The sequence below is a fragment of the Penicillium manginii genome (genome assembly GCF_028828005.1).
Source record: "Penicillium manginii strain IBT 31320 chromosome Unknown utg000001l:1.0-3466041.0:1.0-3467806.0, whole genome shotgun sequence".
Lineage (NCBI taxonomy): Eukaryota > Fungi > Ascomycota > Eurotiomycetes > Eurotiales > Aspergillaceae > Penicillium > Penicillium manginii.
The window spans coordinates 927,742-944,535 of NW_026643102.1; the positions used below are offsets into that span (position 1 = coordinate 927,742).

Sequence of the window (16,794 nt, forward strand, 5' to 3'; positions counted from 1 at the left end):
CTCGCCATGGGCTGGATTTTTTTTTTGAGGAATTCGAAATATTCTTCTCTGCTGCTCGTGTTAAATAACGCGGAGGAACGAGAAAGAGAAACACAAATCTTGAGAGATGATCAGCCAAATTTGCGGACAAAACTAAGCTCTCACTAGCGCGACCTTATACTAAACCTTCCTTCACAATTTATTATTTTTCCGGTCGAAAAACCGAGACCTGATCAATCGATTTTCTATTTGTATATTAGATTTTATTCCTGTCTTACTTCTAAGAATCATATATTACCAGTAATGTTATCTCCCAGGGACAAAGTGAACTATCTTGCTAATTGGTACCAATGCACTTGGTGTAGTATCTCTCTTTCATGAAAATTATTTACTCCCCTGCGTCAACACACGATTTTGGCTTAGTGGCTGGCGGGCTTTCTTTACCGCAGCCATAGTACCTAAGCTAGAAAGTTAAAGATTTAAACTGTTGCTTTCTCTCACTCATGGATCTTGCTGGCATGCTTCTCGAGATTATTCCGACACTGTTCCTGCTTAAATATTCTTTTTATCATATTCTCTATTTGAATATTCTTCCAGAATGAGAGATAGAATTCAAACAATCAAGAAACCGTGCTAATTATCTCTGACCTATTCATAAATTCGGTTTCTTGGTATCTTTATTGTCTTGTTGGATGAAAGGAATATCACCGCCGATCGGATATTAAATCATGTCACTTAAACGGGACCCGTATCAGTCAAAATGAACATTCGGTATTTAAAAGATTTAGTCGCTCACCCAATTTCCATCAAAGAGCTGATCAAAGCGTTATCTTACCAACTTCAAAGGTCTTCCTTTTATCGTAATCCCCATGAGCTTGTCACAAAACAACATTCTCCTTAAATTACATGCAACCGTACCGGTTAGGTGCTCAGTTGAATCGACCTTCCCGCCAGCGAGCGTGATGCCAAAGAGTGCCCCTTTCTTTACTAATGGGTTTAATTAAGGCCACGAAATTCCTGGAAGGCCTGACAGAACAGATGGTGCTTGTCATTGTCTTTTCACCCGGCTAACCTATTGAAACTTGATGTATTCTGGTTATATTTAGCTGCGGGAGATAAGCAAGGTATCTACATATGCCGCCCTATCTAGCGCTAGTACAGTCCGAGTCCTGCACCCGAAGATCTGAAAACCACTGGCAGATACTCCAGAAGTCACATGCAGAAACCGTGACAGAGAAAAGTGTTCCGTTGCTATTTCTGATCATTCTTGCTTAGAGACACTGCGAATAGTACGCATTTTGCACCTGGCAAGTATACGGGCTGGCACACACTGTAGCCCCCGTCCAGCTAGCGCCGCCACACTGCGCCCAATGGGATGCCGTTGCAGTCGCAGTGGATCCTGTACTAGTGGTTGTTTTGGTCGTGGTTGTGGTTCTGACTGTAGTGGTAGCTGTCGATGTAGAGCTTGTGGTAGTGGAAGTGGTTGTAGAGCCGCCAGAACTGCCTGAGTTAGAGGGAAAGTAGGCAGACAAGAGATTAAGGTAGTAAGTATAGGCGGTTCCGGAGGGCGGCTCAATGGAGAAGATATAGGTACTCCACCATGGCCCCGCGGCCCACCATGATGCTCCGAGCCAGACATCACTGTTGTCTTGCATGTAGCTCAACATTCCGGTCACGGCGCTCTGACAGACTGAGTTAGCACCGCCGGCAAACTCACCCAGGAAGCCAAGTTTTCCATTGCTTTGCAGCCATTCTGTCGCCGACTGTACACGCTCCTGACCAATTGTTGAGCTGACACATGTGTCGGATGTACCAGAGCCGTCCGAGTCGAGATACTGGTGCATCTCGTAGACAATTTTTTTCTGGGGGTCCGTCAAGTTGACCATATTACTATTGACTGTTGTCCACGTCCAGGCACCACTCCACGAGTTTCCTTCCACAAAAATGTACTGTGAGGTGGCCCCAGCAGCCCGAATGGCATTGATGGCCGCTTGATTGAGATCCAGCACTAGTGTTTGATCCTCGGTGTTGAATTCGTTGTCTGGAAATTTCAGTAAGAGGAGGAGAGGAAGTGAGGAAGCAAAATGGCAAATACTTACTCGTATCAAAGATAACCTTGTCATTCGAGACAAACTCCGCTGCCACTGTCGTCCAGAACGCAGCAAAATCACTCGTAGAGGTGATAATGTTGCCATAGCTAGTTCACCAGTGAGGAAAGTTTCTCATTCAAAAGATATGAATGTCAACTTACTATCGCCCAAAGTTGTGTGGGTCAACAATAGCGTAGGCACCGGTAGAAGTGATGTACTCCACGGTCTGGCAATAGATAAGTATGGGTCGAATTCGAGATAAGGACAACGTACACTTTTCAGGCTTTGCAAATAGACCGCATTCGGACTTGAGGTCAATGTAGTGGGAACCAATCTCTCCATCAAGAACGGCACTCGAAAAATATTCATACCCGCATCGCGGAGCGTTTGAATGGCCGATGTGTCCGGCCAGATGTAGTCAGTTCCCAATACACCCGGAATGTTCCCATTGCCGAACTCCGCTCCAGACTCACTCGTGCCAAACCCTATGGAAAATTATCAGTTTCGGCTCGGCCTTAATAACCCCTATACATACAAACAAAGGACGATGCCCGCTTGGAATGACTCTGAGGCACTGCCAGAGCAAGGACGGCGCTGGCTAAGAGCGGCAAAATGTATCTCATGATGTCGGATGTTGATTTTGGATGTTTGATAGTTCGATCGAAGGAGTGTCCCAAGGCAATTTATATGGAGTGGAAGCAGAACCCATATTTCCGGAGCTGTCAAAAATGCCCTGTTCCTCCGCGGTGATGCAGCCGTATCCGTCCGTTACCCCTGAAGAAAGTTCTTCAACATCAGCAGTACTGCAGGGGTCCTGGCCAGAACTAGGTTTTTGGATCTTTCACGCAGGTTGGCTAACTCATTTTGAAAAGGCCATCTGGAGATGGATTCCCGCGCTAAGACGAATTAGGTCCTGCAGATTGGCAATGGCTAGATTGGGCACGGTATTAGGCACGGCATATGGGAATCTGTAACACCTGACATCGGAGATGACGAGGGAATCGTAGGACTTTCCGCGTAAATTGGAAATCGAGTTCAGACGTTGAAAACGGGGAATATGGAGATTTCTCCGGGGCGAAACTGGCAAGGTAGCTTGAGTGGAAACCTTATTACTGAATTCATCGAGAAAACAAGGATTAATTCTGTTGCGGGATTAGCGGGGAAAAGTTGTCACCTCACTACCCCCTATACATGCGGGGAAACCAGGTCGAAGCCAGGAGCGATGGGTATCTTGATCGGGCAAGACTACTGGAGCTGACATGCTGTGAATAATTTGACTATAGGTCAGGATAGATTCTACATCTCAAAATGACTTCGGAGTTGAGTATTATCGCAGTTATGTTCGTCACACTTCTGCAACATGCAGGGCAGCGCCAGGCGAGAAGCCCTGTGCGCCTTTCCAGTTTGTTTGCTCCTTGTGGATTTCAACCACCACAGACTAGTCGTAGCGTGCCGTAACACTCACGGCACAAAGTAATCGACTCCGTGTGGACCGTATTCAAAACCAAATACTAGTCGCAGCTACGGGAAAGTACCTTTTGTATGCAGATGCCACGCATACAGTACATGACTTCCAAATTGATAGGTCAAGGTTTTCGGAGTAATTAGTAGTAACGCATTGGCTTTTTATTCAGAAAGATAGATCAAAACGATATAGGAATATCATGAATTTTGTTGAACGATAAATGCAGTTATTGATCAAAGTATAGCTAGTCTATTCCAGGCCACATGAAATCGGATGCTTGTCTCGATTATGGACTGTTGCACTTCGAACAACGCCCAAAGTCTGATAGAAAATTATCGGGGAATAGGTTGGCAGCAGGCTTTCTTTCAGGAATCACCATTTTCTACTCATATAATTTATCTATTTGGAAGGCTGTGCCTGTACCACCCCAAAGTGAATCCTATCTGCTCAGGCTCGCCTGAGGAAAGCAATTGAAGAAGGCCTTGTTCGTTTAGATCTTCACATATCTCTTTTTCCGATATAAGTTCCCCATCCAAGGTGACGTGCTCCACTTTGCCATGCCTTTCATCGTTTTGTTTAGTGTTAATTAGCTCGGTGAACCCTGGCTGTGCAACGGATGCCGCATCTCCCCTTTCACTCTTTCTCTCGCCGTCGGCATCGGTCACTTTGATTTTTTCACTCAAGAGCAGTTGCGCTTGAATCGCTAACTGTGAGACCGTGGTATATTCATTATGCCAGCACTTGTGGACAATATCGTCGATAAGGGGGTCCCCATTCAACGCCGGGAACTCCATACTCTGTAACTTCTCCACATCCATAGGACCGTGCTCATGAGGATCTTCGGCTAGGCATCGGTCTCCATAGACTTCGAAACTGTAATTGATCAAATAGTACAATGAGCCAAGGGCGAATGTTTCTGTCCGAGGACCAAGAAAACCAGACGTTCCACCTTCTCCGAGTCCTTGATCGGATTCTTGGGCATCGAGTAGTCTTCCATAGGGAGCCATGCAAGCTTCGTAGACTGTCCCAATCTTCGCAGTACAATCAAAGTCGGGGATTTTCAGTCGGTCGCGATCAAGTAATATGTTCTCAGGCCGTAAGTCACCGTGAGCCAGGCCAAGAGACTCTAAGAAGGCAACAGCTAAAGCGAGATCCTTCATCCACGTTGTTCGTAAGTACAGAGGTTTTAACGTTTCTACGGATGTAACGATCATTGTCTCCTGGTTTCGAGTATGATTTCTTTGTATCCTGGATGAAAGAGACATATCTATATTTCTGTTTAGTTGAAATTCATCAACAGTTAATAGACGCCGTACCTCTCATATACTCAAGGAAGATACCTCTATCAGAGATGAGATAACATTGTATGATAGATGAACAAGACGAATTCTGGGAGAAGATGCGATATATCTCAAGCTCTTTGGCGAATTGCTTTCTTTCAAACTCACCAGACTTCGGAACTTTGACGACGATCCGAGGGTGAACTTCGTAAACAAAAGAAATCCCACCACCCCAGATCCAGTGGACATTGGTAAATCGATGTTTGGCATCCATCGAGCAGAGGAAAAGTGATGGCAGATGAGAAAAAGATCAAATCATGTAATCGGGAACTTGAGAGCTAAGGAAAGTCTGGAAGAGACTGCGAGAGAAGGAGAAAGGGGTGAGCTGACATAATATTATGTTATCATTGGTTTGGCCTTGTACTTAGCTGACTCTTTCAGCGACAGACGGCCCTAGTCAAAAAGAAATAGGAAAAATAGGAAGACGGTTATAATCGTGGAGTAAATTATTGTAGAGCCGGGGCAGCCGAGTCAAGAACTGGAAAGGACCACCCGCCGGATTTCAAGTTTATATGCGCATATTCTCCTTCAATAGTATGTGATATTCCACTCTTACCTACATCTCCTTACCATTATAGGCACCGGTATTTGGTCGCTTCGATTGCGATACCTTGTTATTCCAAAAGTCTCGACCACCGTTATCGCTTATTAAAACGCCTAGGCCCAATGCAGGACTCCCATGCCGGAGCCTATACCCATCTGCCGACTCGAGAGTATTCTGACCCATACCGGGACTCAAAAACAAAGGATCACCCGTGCTACCGGCAGTTTCAGCTGGCTTTGGGACTATCTGGAACAAGTTCGCGTTCCATTCAATCCCGTCCCCTTTCGGTAGAGTTGAGTTTGCAGTTCCCACCCAAATATTGTTCGAAATATTTGTACTTGGCGGGACTGCAATTTCGAAATCTTTCTGTGGACAGTAGACAACATTGTTGTAAAAGTCCAGATGCACGTTATCACCATTGCTGTACATTCGACAGTCATTCTGGAACACATTGTATCGAACAATCTGTCGTGCACCACCGGGAGTTCCGCAGCCGTCGCAATTCAGGAATATCCCCCCCCCGCGTTGTCATGGCTGTAGTTATATTCGACCGTACATGTCCCCTCGTTACCCCAGTCACAGTCAAATGCCTCGCTGTCTATATCTGACATGAGAGAATCGTGAACGACATTGTATCGCATGACAGCGTCTTGACAGCCCAGTACCCAGATGCCAGCGAAATTTCCCCCAGTCCATGGGTATTTGCCGTGACCAAGAAACCCAGCCTTGTTTTGTTCGATCATAGGTGACTCGCCATAGGAGACAACAACGCCGTCACCACCGACGTACGATATTTCGTTGCCCCAAATTTGTGTGCCTTTGCCACGGTTGTCCATTTGACCAACGCGAACTTTGATACCTCCACCACCGCAATCGTAAATAGTATTGTTGTAGATTTTCACGTCATCATACCGACTGGCATTCTCGGTTCCATTCACTAGGATTCCACCGGAAGCAATAAACGCGGCGGACTGGGTTGCTTTGTTTGTCTCCCCGGCAACGTTGTAGACAGTAATGTCGTGGATATAGAGGCCGTGGTGGACCGTCCCATCACTTGAAGTCCCTACGATACCACGCCTCCAACCGACGGAGGATGCAGGGTTGATGATGGCAATATTTGAGATATCCCAATAATCCTGATTTGTCAGACTAACTGCTTCAGCAGCCCCGGAGCCGTTGATGATGGGAATTGGCCCGCCTCCGTAGCTTGTCAAGGTAATAGGACGGCTATGGGTGCCACTACCCTTTGGGGACAGTGTTCCAGTACAAACAGTTCCCGACTTGACTTGAAGTGAGTCTCCTGGGCTTAAAACAGCGTTGTTGGCTCTGCTGAGGGTCGAAAAGGGACGCGATCTGCTTCCATCGCCCGATGTAGCCGACCCACAGTCGAGATAAATGTCTTTGGCGAGCAGTGGTTGCGCCAAAGCGGCGAACAGGGCAATGCCGCGAACAAATCGAAGGGTGTTTGATGTCATGCTTGAAGTTGTCTTGATGGTAAGCTAGGCCTTTCGCGCCGTCGATGTTAGCGAAATTCTCGGCAGTAATCAAATATTAAATAAGGATGTTCTTCGTAAGTGAGGGTCATGTCGCTCTGGAGAGTTGCATCTTGTTCATGTCGCATCTCTGCTGGGTGGACCTGCCGAGGCAATCGAACGTTGGAAGAGGGAAGATCATCTCGGCGCGATCCTTCGTCCGGGGAGTGTTGATCGGGCTATTTCTTCACCCGCGACTCCGCACCCAAACACCAACCATTTACATGAAACGTTAACAATTTACATCACCTTCGCGTATGAATCTGCCCAAAGGATATTTATTTATTGCCCAGAAAAATTCCAGGTCATCGCGTAGTCCTTATTCTAGTCACTCACGGCAGCCACTTGAGATAGCCTAGTACATTCTTCAATCTATCATGCTGTTCCAAAATACTTTGCTCTCCAGTATTATCCCCCTTCTGGGGTTCTCACTATCCTGTTATGGCGAAACATCGGCAACAGTCACTGCCTCAGCCCCTTCGAAGTGGGTGCACCCAGGGGCGATGATCAGTCAATCTCAACTGGACTTCATTCGCGAGAAAGTGAAGAATGGTCAACAACCTTGGAAAGATGCCTACGCGGCTCTTCTTACTGATAAAGGGGTCGCAAATCCGACAGATCCATCACCGCATGTTATTGTTGAGTGTGGTTCATACTCAAATCCCGACGTCGGTTGTACCGTGGAACGTAGTGATTCGATCGCCGCGTATGGAAACGCGTTGGCTTGGGCAATCAGTGGCTCCACTGCATACGCTCAGCAGGCTATCAAAATTATGGATGCGTATTCATCGACGATCCAAGGCCACAATAACTCCAATGCCCCGTTGCAGTCTGGATGGGTTGGCTCGGTGTGGGCGAGGACAGCTGAGCTTGTTCGCTACACAGATGCAGGATGGTCATCCGCCAGCATCAGCCAGTTCGAGAAAATGCTTCGTGATGTCTATATGCCGCTCACGGTGAATGGAACGGACCACAATGTCGCCAACTGGGAACTTGGTAAGCCACATCCCTCTTGGGATAGCAAGAAGCAAAGACTAATATTTTATTCTCTAGTCATGACAGAAGCTGCAATACTGATGTCAGTCTTCCTAGAAGACGCTGAATCGTATAACACTGCAATGGGGTGGTTTCTGAAAAGAGTCCCAGCAACAGTCTACATGACAAGCGATGGTGAATATCCCGTCGCAGCTAGAGGACAAAGCTCCTCTCCCGACGCGATTATTGCTTGGTGGTTCAACGAGACCACTTTCCAGCAGAACGGCCAAGCGCAGGAGACATGCCGTGATCTTGAGCACACAGGCTACTCATTTGCATCCATGGCACACGTCGCCGAGACTTCCAAAATTCAAGGAACGGATCTTTACAAGACAGATCTAGGGACGCGACTTCGTTATGGCCTCGAGTTCCAGTCGCAATTCGTTAACGGAGAGTCAGTACCTTCCTGGCTTTGCGGAGGGAAGCTGAGTCTTACCCTGGGCCCTATCACTGAAGTTGGATATAATGCTCTCGCATTCAGAATGGGTATCGATATGCCTCAGACTGGAAACCTCACGTTCAAACAGAGACCGGCTAAGGAGAATGGGCTTTTTACGGCGTATGAGACACTCACACATGGAAATAACAGAGCCTAGACAGTGTGCTGGAAGAGAAGAATATCAAATCATTTCTCGGGTTCAATGCAATATCCAGTATTACTTATTCGACGGGATTCAATTGTTACCCAGGGGCGATGCTCCGCTGATTTCTTAAGACTTAAATTAACTTGTTTCGATTTCGGATTAATCGCATGGTTCAATTCATTGTTCAATGATAATTCCTGCTCAAACGAGACCCATGTCTAGAAATCTATTGCCCAGCTCCAGAAAATAGTAATCCGCGTAGACCAATCCATGATCCCAAGTGCGATCTGCATGATCCTGGTTAAAGTTCGCCGTCGACCTCTCCAAGATCCCATCAAACGACTCTCCGTCGACACTCTCTCTTGCAATTATCTGTATATTCTGTGTTTCCTGGTCAAAGCTTATTCCCATCTCACACTTATTATACGAGAGAGCAGCCGTGTCCTTGGCAATGAGAATGGAATAATCCAAGTACCGCCTCGCCAGCTCATACCTCCCAGCTCCTTGGAGTAGACTGTAGAGAATTACCATTCCATTTGCAGCAATCATTCCAGCAGAAACATCTCTCAATGGAGCCTCGGAGCCTTCGACAATTGTGTGCGTTATTGGGGCATCAAAGTCCCACAAAGGAACATATCGCCCAACACCATTCTCATCGACAACGTTTGGAGATGATTCCAAACGGTAGATAAAATAGTCTGCGAGGCCCAATGCAGCCTCCAGAAACCTTGGATCCCTTGTCCAAGCAAAGGTTTGAGCGTAGCCCAGAATCGCCCATGCTTGTCCGCGTGCCCATGTTGAATTGTCGGCATAGCCTTGCGCTGTGAGCTTCCTCTTAACTTTCCCATTATCCTTCGGAGAGAGATTCGCGGCGTGGTATGTTGAAAACATTGTTTTTCCGGGTACGACGGACTCGGTTCGAAGGTGCGTAGATAGGAGGGTTTCGGCGTGTTTGGATGCGATTTCAATCAGACGAGGGGATCTGTTGTAATTCCCAGCGTAGAATAAAAGGTCGAGATCTAGCCTATCAGCTTTGTGAAACAAGAAGGCAAAAGGTCAAATCTTACTGCAAAGACTATCAATAATGACCAGGAAATCATCTTCCATGCTGGTGATGCTGTGGTGCGCATTCTTGAAGCTGTCCCAGCTGCGAATCGCCCCAACGCGCTCATCGTATCGGCTGGAAAGACTTTCTGCTGCAGTGAGCAGCGAAATCAGGCTTTCCTTGTTGCCAAACAGCTCCCAATCTCGTCGGAGGGCAGGCTGGACGATGAATCCGAGATCATGAGTGTCCGTTCGTTTCGACATAGCGTGTAGAGGAGCAGACCACTTCTGGCATAGATCTGTGACGTGCTCAATCAGGCTGAGTGGGAAATTCCGTGAAACGTCCCCTTTCTGGCATGCTTTTGACACGCTTGATCCAGGATATTTTCGAAGCCTTTCCAAGACGCAGTATAAATTCCCAGGAAAAAAGCCGCATGTCCAGAATTCAGCATCCCGGCACTGGTATTTTCCCTTTTGTGAGCCGGTTTGGGGTACTGTCTCCGGGAAGCACGAGGGGGGATCCTGCGTGATGTGTCAGTGCTAGCGTGAAGAAGCAAATTCATTCGTCTGCACTCACATTCTGAACCAAGTATCTTTCTGCCGTACTCATGATCTTAGCCAAATTGTTTTCTTTGTAAAGGGGAGCCAGAATTGTGGCGAAATCATCGGCGCTGGTAGCTTTGCCAAAGACCGGCTTTCGGGAAGAGAGAATTGAAGTGGCGCCCGTTTGCATGTCTTTACTCCGGGGAGGAGAGTTGATAATTGCCGGTGCCATGCCTAGACAGAGTGAACGAGCAGATGTGTTTGTTTGCTGATAGCGACTTTGCAAACTGTTATTTAAATCCGGGCGGGCTGGAATGTCGCAACCCTTTTAGTTGACCGTTTTGGTTTACAGCATCTCGGGTGGATAACTCCCCCCGAGACCCGAGTGTGTAGCAAGGCTGGGCTGCGGCGCTCCATAGCGGCGCTCGACCCAGTGTTTTTGCCCTTATCAAGGATATTCCAGCCCTCGGTAGAAGCTAACTAGGTACTATATGTATGCAAGTTGGCTCACCCTCGATACCTGCCCAGGTGGTGAGTATATCTCTCAGTAGGATACCGGGAAGATACCGAGTCATAAATATAATGTTCACCGACTCTAATACTACCAGCATCAACCAGGTAATCGACTGTAGGATGCAAGGGCCGGCGGGCACTGGCACTGACTGACTCACCTATGGAAAAAATGGCATAGTTATTCGTCCTTTAGACTTGAGGACACTCTCTTTCCTCTTGTTCTCCTTGTCCCCCACCTTGCTTATTTTTAAGGTATTCCTAGTACTAAATAATAATTCGACGTAGTATTATTTCCATTCAATTCTGTGCAAAAGCGATGATTAATTTACAAATGAGTCATGGAAGCTAATGATACGATCCATGTCAATATATTGAGGATCCGAAAGGAAGGTATAAAGTGGTGCGAACCCATCAACGCCATCTGCCAATTGCGGCATTTGACGGTGCGCAGGAAAGATATCGCCAAGTTCCATATCGGCCCTTGTCTGAGGTGTTCTCGTATATGAAAATGCTGGGTTGGTCTGAATTTGGCTCTGGTCTGTTGGTCTCTCGCTTTGAAATGACCTTGACATTGGCGTTTGTGTGCTATCAAGATGGCGTTAGCAAGGAAGTGCGATGTTTTCATGAAGTGCACGTACCTGGAGCCTAGCGAACTGCTGTCATAGCTAGAGCCTCCAATTGTTCGGTTATTGCTGATGTAGTGTGACCGATTCCCGGTGACTGGAATGATACTGTGACGTTGTTGGGCCCGACGCTCCTCTATCCATTGACTGTTATCGGGGCTGCGTGCGGGAAGCTCAACACCTAGAGCACGATTCACCTCGGTGATATAATCGAATGATAGGGGCCCTGATATTTCCTGAGACACTTGCAGCTGATCGAGTAGGCCTCCGGCAAAGTTTCTAATGTTGTCGTCCATTTTGAGTTCGGGATTCATAGAAGTCCAGCGGTCGGACATTTGTTGTAGGCTTGTCAATAGGACGCCGTATGTATCCGGGAGCTTCGTTTTGTGGATATTCGAATGCACTGCAGTTAAGGTGTTAAAAGGTTCCTGTCCCGTGGATTGAAAAGCCCACCTAGTATGACATGAGCACTGATGAATGTGCAGAACGAGAATTGAGGGCTGACAAGGCCCACAAACGGTGTATATTGCAGATACTTTTGTACAATATTAGCTGTCTCGAGAGCTGCCAGCTGACAAGTCTCAGCACTTGCCGTGCTAGCCAGCTGAAGCTTCTCCAGAATGTGCGCTCGTGGATAGGCAATGCTCTGGTGGAGGAGAATCATGGATGTGTTGTGGGTGATATGTGCGAGAGTCAGGTTTGGATCCATGTGAACAAAGGCCGGTTCTCTTGATATATTAGAGTCCTTCCATCTCCGAGGGAGAAACATTTTCCAGCTGTAGATATGTTAGCTTCGCTGGAACTTTGTTTTGTCTCTGCATGGGAGGGTGTGGTACTGACTGAATCAATTGAAGATCCAATTCTTTGAAGCGTGTCAACCAAGCACTGAATTCATGTCTATCTTGGAGATCAACTGGTCGCTGAAGGAAGAATTTAACCACTCTGTTCAGGGACTCGGTCGCTTCTATGCAATATGCAAAGGATCCGATTGTCGAAACATCGACAGTTCTAGCTTCGGGTGCTTGCACAGCAGGCGACACTCGCTCTGAATTTGGAGCTGTTGGTGGAGTCTCCTTTTCTTTATCGGCTAGAGAGGCAAAGTGACCGGGAAGAAAAGACACGGACTTAACCAGCCTTGCCATAGAAGAGTCCCAGATGTTGAAAAATGGGGTGGTCACAGGCTCTTCCTTTACCCAGTATAGCCCATCGCTCGGCAATCGGACCTGAACATCATCGCTTGATAGGTTCATGTTCCACCTGCAGATAATTGAGGTCAGGCTCAAAGCTAAAAGAATTATTCCGATATGATGCCTTACCCAGTCGTAATGGAGCATAACCTGGCAAGATGTTAGAGGGAGCCAAGATAGCAATGCTGGTAAACCTTACCGATCTAGCAAAAACACGTTCCAGAATACCCTTCGTCGTTCTTCTGCTTCAGTCCAAACCCTTGCAGGTGGTAAGCACTGCAGTGGCTTGAGACACGCTTCTCCGGGTTTTGTTTCATCAGGCTCGCGGTTCAGACCCAAGAGCACAACCGCCCTGCTCAGAGTGCCAATAGCTGGCCAGGCCTTGTTCGCATTTCCATCCCCAACATGTACAAAGGCGATTATTATCAGGGCCTGTATATTTTCCACGGTGATATTATCCATGATTGACAAGAGAACACACTCCCGTGATCTCTGGAGAGCATCAGGATGTTGCGTAATCCATTCCTTTGCCAATCTCTCGTTGGCGATATAGCGAAGAGCACACACCATCATAGCATGCAATACAACGACCAATTTGGGTCGCTCGGCAGGGTCACGCAGGCGTGACCGGAAGAGCATTTCATGAATAATTGGAATGAACGGATGTACAGCTGAGAAATATGCATCAAGCACCGCATTAACCAAGTTGTCAGAGGGCAGATATGCCGATTGTCCACTGGGCTCTCTGTCTTCCGGTGATTCTTGACGCCTTCTCTTGTGAGACGTTGTTTGATCTGGGGCCGTCGTAGGTGTTCTTGATTGAGACGCTTCATCGACTTGGGCAATTTCCATTGGACTGCGCAAACGGGCATCATTCTGGCGAGAATTGTTGCTCCACCACTCTTCCATAAGGGATGATACCACGCCACGGATTGTGTTCACGTCATGTCCAGCGTACTCTGTGCTTCCGGTCACGTTGAAATTTGCTTGTCGAGATCTGACGGCATCCAGCTCTGCTTCCAGCGATTCTAAAACAAAGCTATTCAGTATCTACACACAATAGCCGATGGGTAGATCGTACCAACTCTCTGGGTCAACGTCTGGATAATGCCGATCTTCACACCCGGTTTGTTCCTATGATAGTCGTACACGCATTCCACGCCTTTCAGAGGTTAGTGTCAAGATCAGTCATCGCTGTGGGGCAAAATCTCACCAAGACGGGCACAGCGAGAGCAAGCTGGCAGCTCTCTCGTACAACGTAGCTTCCGGCTTCGACATGTCTGGCAAGCGGGTGTCTCTGCATCGGTTCCCTGCTGCATAGGGGCATCCCGGGCATCGGAGGATTCCATATTGTGGTTGTGTAAGTCGCGGAGGAAGGGAATCTCCCTCGGACTAAAGCTCCCGGGCGCATGGGCCTTTGTCGAATGGAGCTTGTCCGAGCTTGGGAAAAGTGTGGGGTTTAACGCCGGGGAAATGCCGAGGTGGTTGGATGTCACGTTGCCGTCGGAGTAAAGAACGCTCCGCTCGCTTGAACCAACTTCCCCTTCACAGCAACGGACTAACCAGTCTCGAGGGGTTGAGCAGTCCTCCCAGTTCGCAAGGACGTACCAATTTAGGACTACCGTCATCATGCTACTCTTTCACCACCGATTCACAACACCAGTGGCCCTCCAGACTATGAGCGGTCTTTCTGAACATCACCCACGCCTCGACGATTGAATACCAAAGCGACCCAAGAAATGCCGCCCCTCTCAGGATTTTCCGACAATCCGTTTTGCGATCGAAAGGATGTCTTGGTCGCAACTCAAGCTCTCGTTGCCGCGTTGAGGCCATACTTTTCCCCAGGGAAGGCTCGTGTCCAGCTACCTGTTTACTCCGGTGCTCACTTTGACGAAGCCGCGGCACAGCTCGAAGGCTTCGCACGACCAATATGGGCCATAGCTGCAGCCGTTGCAAATCCCGCCAACAAAATTACTGCAGAAATTGCCGACTATTGTGATCGATTGGTGACTGGCCTTGCAAACGGAGTCAACCCCGAACATCCTGAATACTGGGGTGCAGCAGGAGATTGGGACCAGCGCATGGTTGAGGCGGAGCCAATTTCATTTGCGCTTCTGATCGCTCCAAAGACATTCTACGAGCCTTTGTCGCCAACCAGCCGGCGGCATCTATCGGATTGGCTCTCTGGCCTGAACGGCAAGGTCATGCCCGTGAACAACTGGAGGTGGTTTCGGGTATTTTCAAACCTTGCCTTGTGCCGAGTGTGCGGCGTGTCTTTTGAAGATGTCAGAGACTACATAAATACCGATTTTGCAGTACTTGATCGATTTGAGATTGGTGATGGCTGGTCCGCTGATGGCGTATGGAGAGTGGACGATTCTCCGGAACAGGAAGCCTACAGCAGACAAGCGGACTATTATTCAGGAAGTTTTGCAATTCAGTTCAGCCAGCTACTATATTGCATAATAGCCGCAGAAACAGATCATGATCGCGTCCTTCGTTATCGTCAACAAGCAAAAGACTTTGCTCAGCAATTTTGGCGCTTTTTCGATCAAGACGGCGCTGCGATTCCGTTCGGTCGCTCTCTGACTTATCGATTTGCAATGGGTGCCTTTTATTCGACATTTGCCCTGGCAAAATGCTGCGACTCAGACACATACACTTCCTTGGGCTTTGTCAAGGGGATGCTTTTTCGTCATTTAAGATGGTGGGCAAGACACTCGAGTGATATTTTTGCCACGGATGGGACCTTGAATATTGGCTACACTTATCCGAACATGTTCATGTGCGAAGACTACAATTCACCCCAGTCACCTTACTGGGCTATGAAATCATTCGTGATACTGGCACTACAAGACGACGATAAATTTTGGACAGAGCCTGAAACTTCTCATCCAATGACTGCTTCGAATACTGGCTCACCTACTGCTGGTGTTGAATTGGTCTATCCACCACGTCAAATACTTTGCAATCACCCAAACGGTCAACACCATTTTATGCTTTCTGGCGGTCAATCCTGTCACTGGCCTCTGAAAGCGACAAAAGCAAAGTACTCCAAGTTTGCATATTCATCCGCCTTTGGCTTCAGTGTTCCGACTGGAGAACTGTTGACCCAGATCGCTCCGGATAGTACTCTCGCTCTTAGTCGAGATGCAGGAGAATCATGGACTACGCGATGGGCGACAATTGGCAGTCCTTGGGTCATCACTCTATTCTTTGGCGGTGCCGAGATTCAATGTCTTCAAAGTGTATGGAGACCGTGGAAAGGTGGTGATATCGAGATTCAAACGACTCTTATTCCCCCGTCTGATTGCCATCCAGACTGGCACATCAGAATTCATCGTATTAGGAATGTTAACACAGAATCCACGGACCCGGACCCCATCAAGTTGAAGATTGTTGAAGGAGGATTTTCAGTACAGGGAAAGCGACCGAGGCAGATGTCGCAGTTAGCGGAAGACTGGGGGAACGCTTCTCGGCATGGAGGAGTGTCGGAAGGCACTGTCAGCTCCCTCGTCTTCAGTGATGCCGGCATCTGTGGCGTGAAGAATCTTTTCCGGGAAGGCGCTGGCACTTCCGAGGGCAAGATCTTGAAGTTGGATCCGAATACAAATCTGATGGAGCCAAGGACATTGTTACCAACAGTTCAACATGATACCGATATTCCTCCAGGGTTTAAGGTCACCATTGCTTCAGGGGTCTTTGCGATCTCGAAGGGTGCGAAAGGCTTGGCCCGGGAAGAGCTTCGCGAAAGATGGTTACGACACCCTACTATTGAATCGGAGCTAGGGCGATTAATTGAGCAGAATAATTGAAATAATCCATTCTTGTTGAAATCTGCTCAAGGCGCTGTTCGTATAGACCGAAAGCACACAATATCCTCTCGGGCTCTCAAAACTGCTTATTTTAATCGTACCCTTGCCTAGATATTTTGGACTCTTAGGGTTGTACATGGCTAGGTATCTGCCTAGTTACTGAGAGAGTTAGCACTGGTACATAGTTACTCAGTTACCTACCTGGCGGTGAGAAAGTAGAATTATGGCCTCCTACTGTAAACCACTCATAGTAGTACATATACAGCATCTTTTCTAAATAGGCAGGATGGGGGGGTTCAAATCGTGAGGGGGTTGTCCACTTAGTAGTGCTGATAATTCGAACCAGCCACCTGGGCAAGACGCGCCCAACCCTGGAATGTAGGCGGTACACCTCCAAGCCTCGGACGATTCCTTCGCCCGAGCGACGGGCCTTTCCCCGCCCGACGTGGCGCCAGAGCTAACCATTTGGATACAACCCATAGTGACAGTGGGTCCAATCT

At 47.9% G+C, this 16,794-nt stretch overlaps 8 protein-coding genes across 8 annotated transcripts; 2 read left to right on the plus strand and 6 right to left on the minus strand.

Moving 5' to 3' along the window:
- Positions 1-1,250: 1,250 nt before the first annotated feature.
- egl2 (putative endoglucanase) lies at positions 1,251-2,692 on the minus strand (the record flags this gene model as incomplete). The annotated part of the gene is made up of 5 exons (XM_057096996.1): positions 1,251-2,020; positions 2,079-2,176; positions 2,231-2,295; positions 2,343-2,554; positions 2,605-2,692. The coding sequence occupies 5 exons, from the start codon at positions 2,690-2,692 to the stop codon at positions 1,251-1,253; spliced, it is 1,233 nt and encodes a 410-aa protein (XP_056965489.1).
- A 1,237-nt stretch (positions 2,693-3,929) lies between these two features.
- N7533_000347 (uncharacterized protein) lies at positions 3,930-5,088 on the minus strand (the record flags this gene model as incomplete). Its single annotated transcript, XM_057096997.1, has 2 exons — positions 3,930-4,801; positions 4,851-5,088. 2 exons carry the CDS (start codon positions 5,086-5,088, stop codon positions 3,930-3,932), a joined length of 1,110 nt encoding a protein of 369 aa, XP_056965490.1.
- A 342-nt stretch (positions 5,089-5,430) lies between these two features.
- Positions 5,431-5,847, minus strand: N7533_000348 (uncharacterized protein; the record flags this gene model as incomplete). Its single annotated transcript, XM_057096998.1, has 1 exon — positions 5,431-5,847. One exon carries the CDS (start codon positions 5,845-5,847, stop codon positions 5,431-5,433), a length of 417 nt encoding a protein of 138 aa, XP_056965491.1.
- A 74-nt stretch (positions 5,848-5,921) lies between these two features.
- Positions 5,922-6,893, minus strand: N7533_000349 (uncharacterized protein; the record flags this gene model as incomplete). Its single annotated transcript, XM_057096999.1, has 1 exon — positions 5,922-6,893. The coding sequence occupies one exon, from the start codon at positions 6,891-6,893 to the stop codon at positions 5,922-5,924; it is 972 nt and encodes a 323-aa protein (XP_056965492.1).
- A 434-nt stretch (positions 6,894-7,327) lies between these two features.
- N7533_000350 (uncharacterized protein) lies at positions 7,328-8,581 on the plus strand (the record flags this gene model as incomplete). The annotated part of the gene is made up of 2 exons (XM_057097000.1): positions 7,328-7,946; positions 8,004-8,581. The coding sequence occupies 2 exons, from the start codon at positions 7,328-7,330 to the stop codon at positions 8,579-8,581; spliced, it is 1,197 nt and encodes a 398-aa protein (XP_056965493.1).
- A 189-nt stretch (positions 8,582-8,770) lies between these two features.
- N7533_000351 (glucuronyl hydrolase) lies at positions 8,771-10,388 on the minus strand (the record flags this gene model as incomplete). The annotated part of the gene is made up of 3 exons (XM_057097001.1): positions 8,771-9,588; positions 9,637-10,135; positions 10,191-10,388. 3 exons carry the CDS (start codon positions 10,386-10,388, stop codon positions 8,771-8,773), a joined length of 1,515 nt encoding a protein of 504 aa, XP_056965494.1.
- A 601-nt stretch (positions 10,389-10,989) lies between these two features.
- On the minus strand, positions 10,990-13,828 carry N7533_000352 (fungal specific transcription factor domain-containing protein; the record flags this gene model as incomplete). The annotated part of the gene is made up of 8 exons (XM_057097002.1): positions 10,990-11,254; positions 11,308-11,695; positions 11,746-12,068; positions 12,133-12,549; positions 12,609-12,629; positions 12,679-13,507; positions 13,561-13,641; positions 13,735-13,828. 8 exons carry the CDS (start codon positions 13,826-13,828, stop codon positions 10,990-10,992), a joined length of 2,418 nt encoding a protein of 805 aa, XP_056965495.1.
- A 390-nt stretch (positions 13,829-14,218) lies between these two features.
- N7533_000353 (DUF2264 domain-containing protein) lies at positions 14,219-16,294 on the plus strand (the record flags this gene model as incomplete). Its single annotated transcript, XM_057097003.1, has 1 exon — positions 14,219-16,294. The coding sequence occupies one exon, from the start codon at positions 14,219-14,221 to the stop codon at positions 16,292-16,294; it is 2,076 nt and encodes a 691-aa protein (XP_056965496.1).
- Positions 16,295-16,794: the final 500 nt, after the last annotated feature.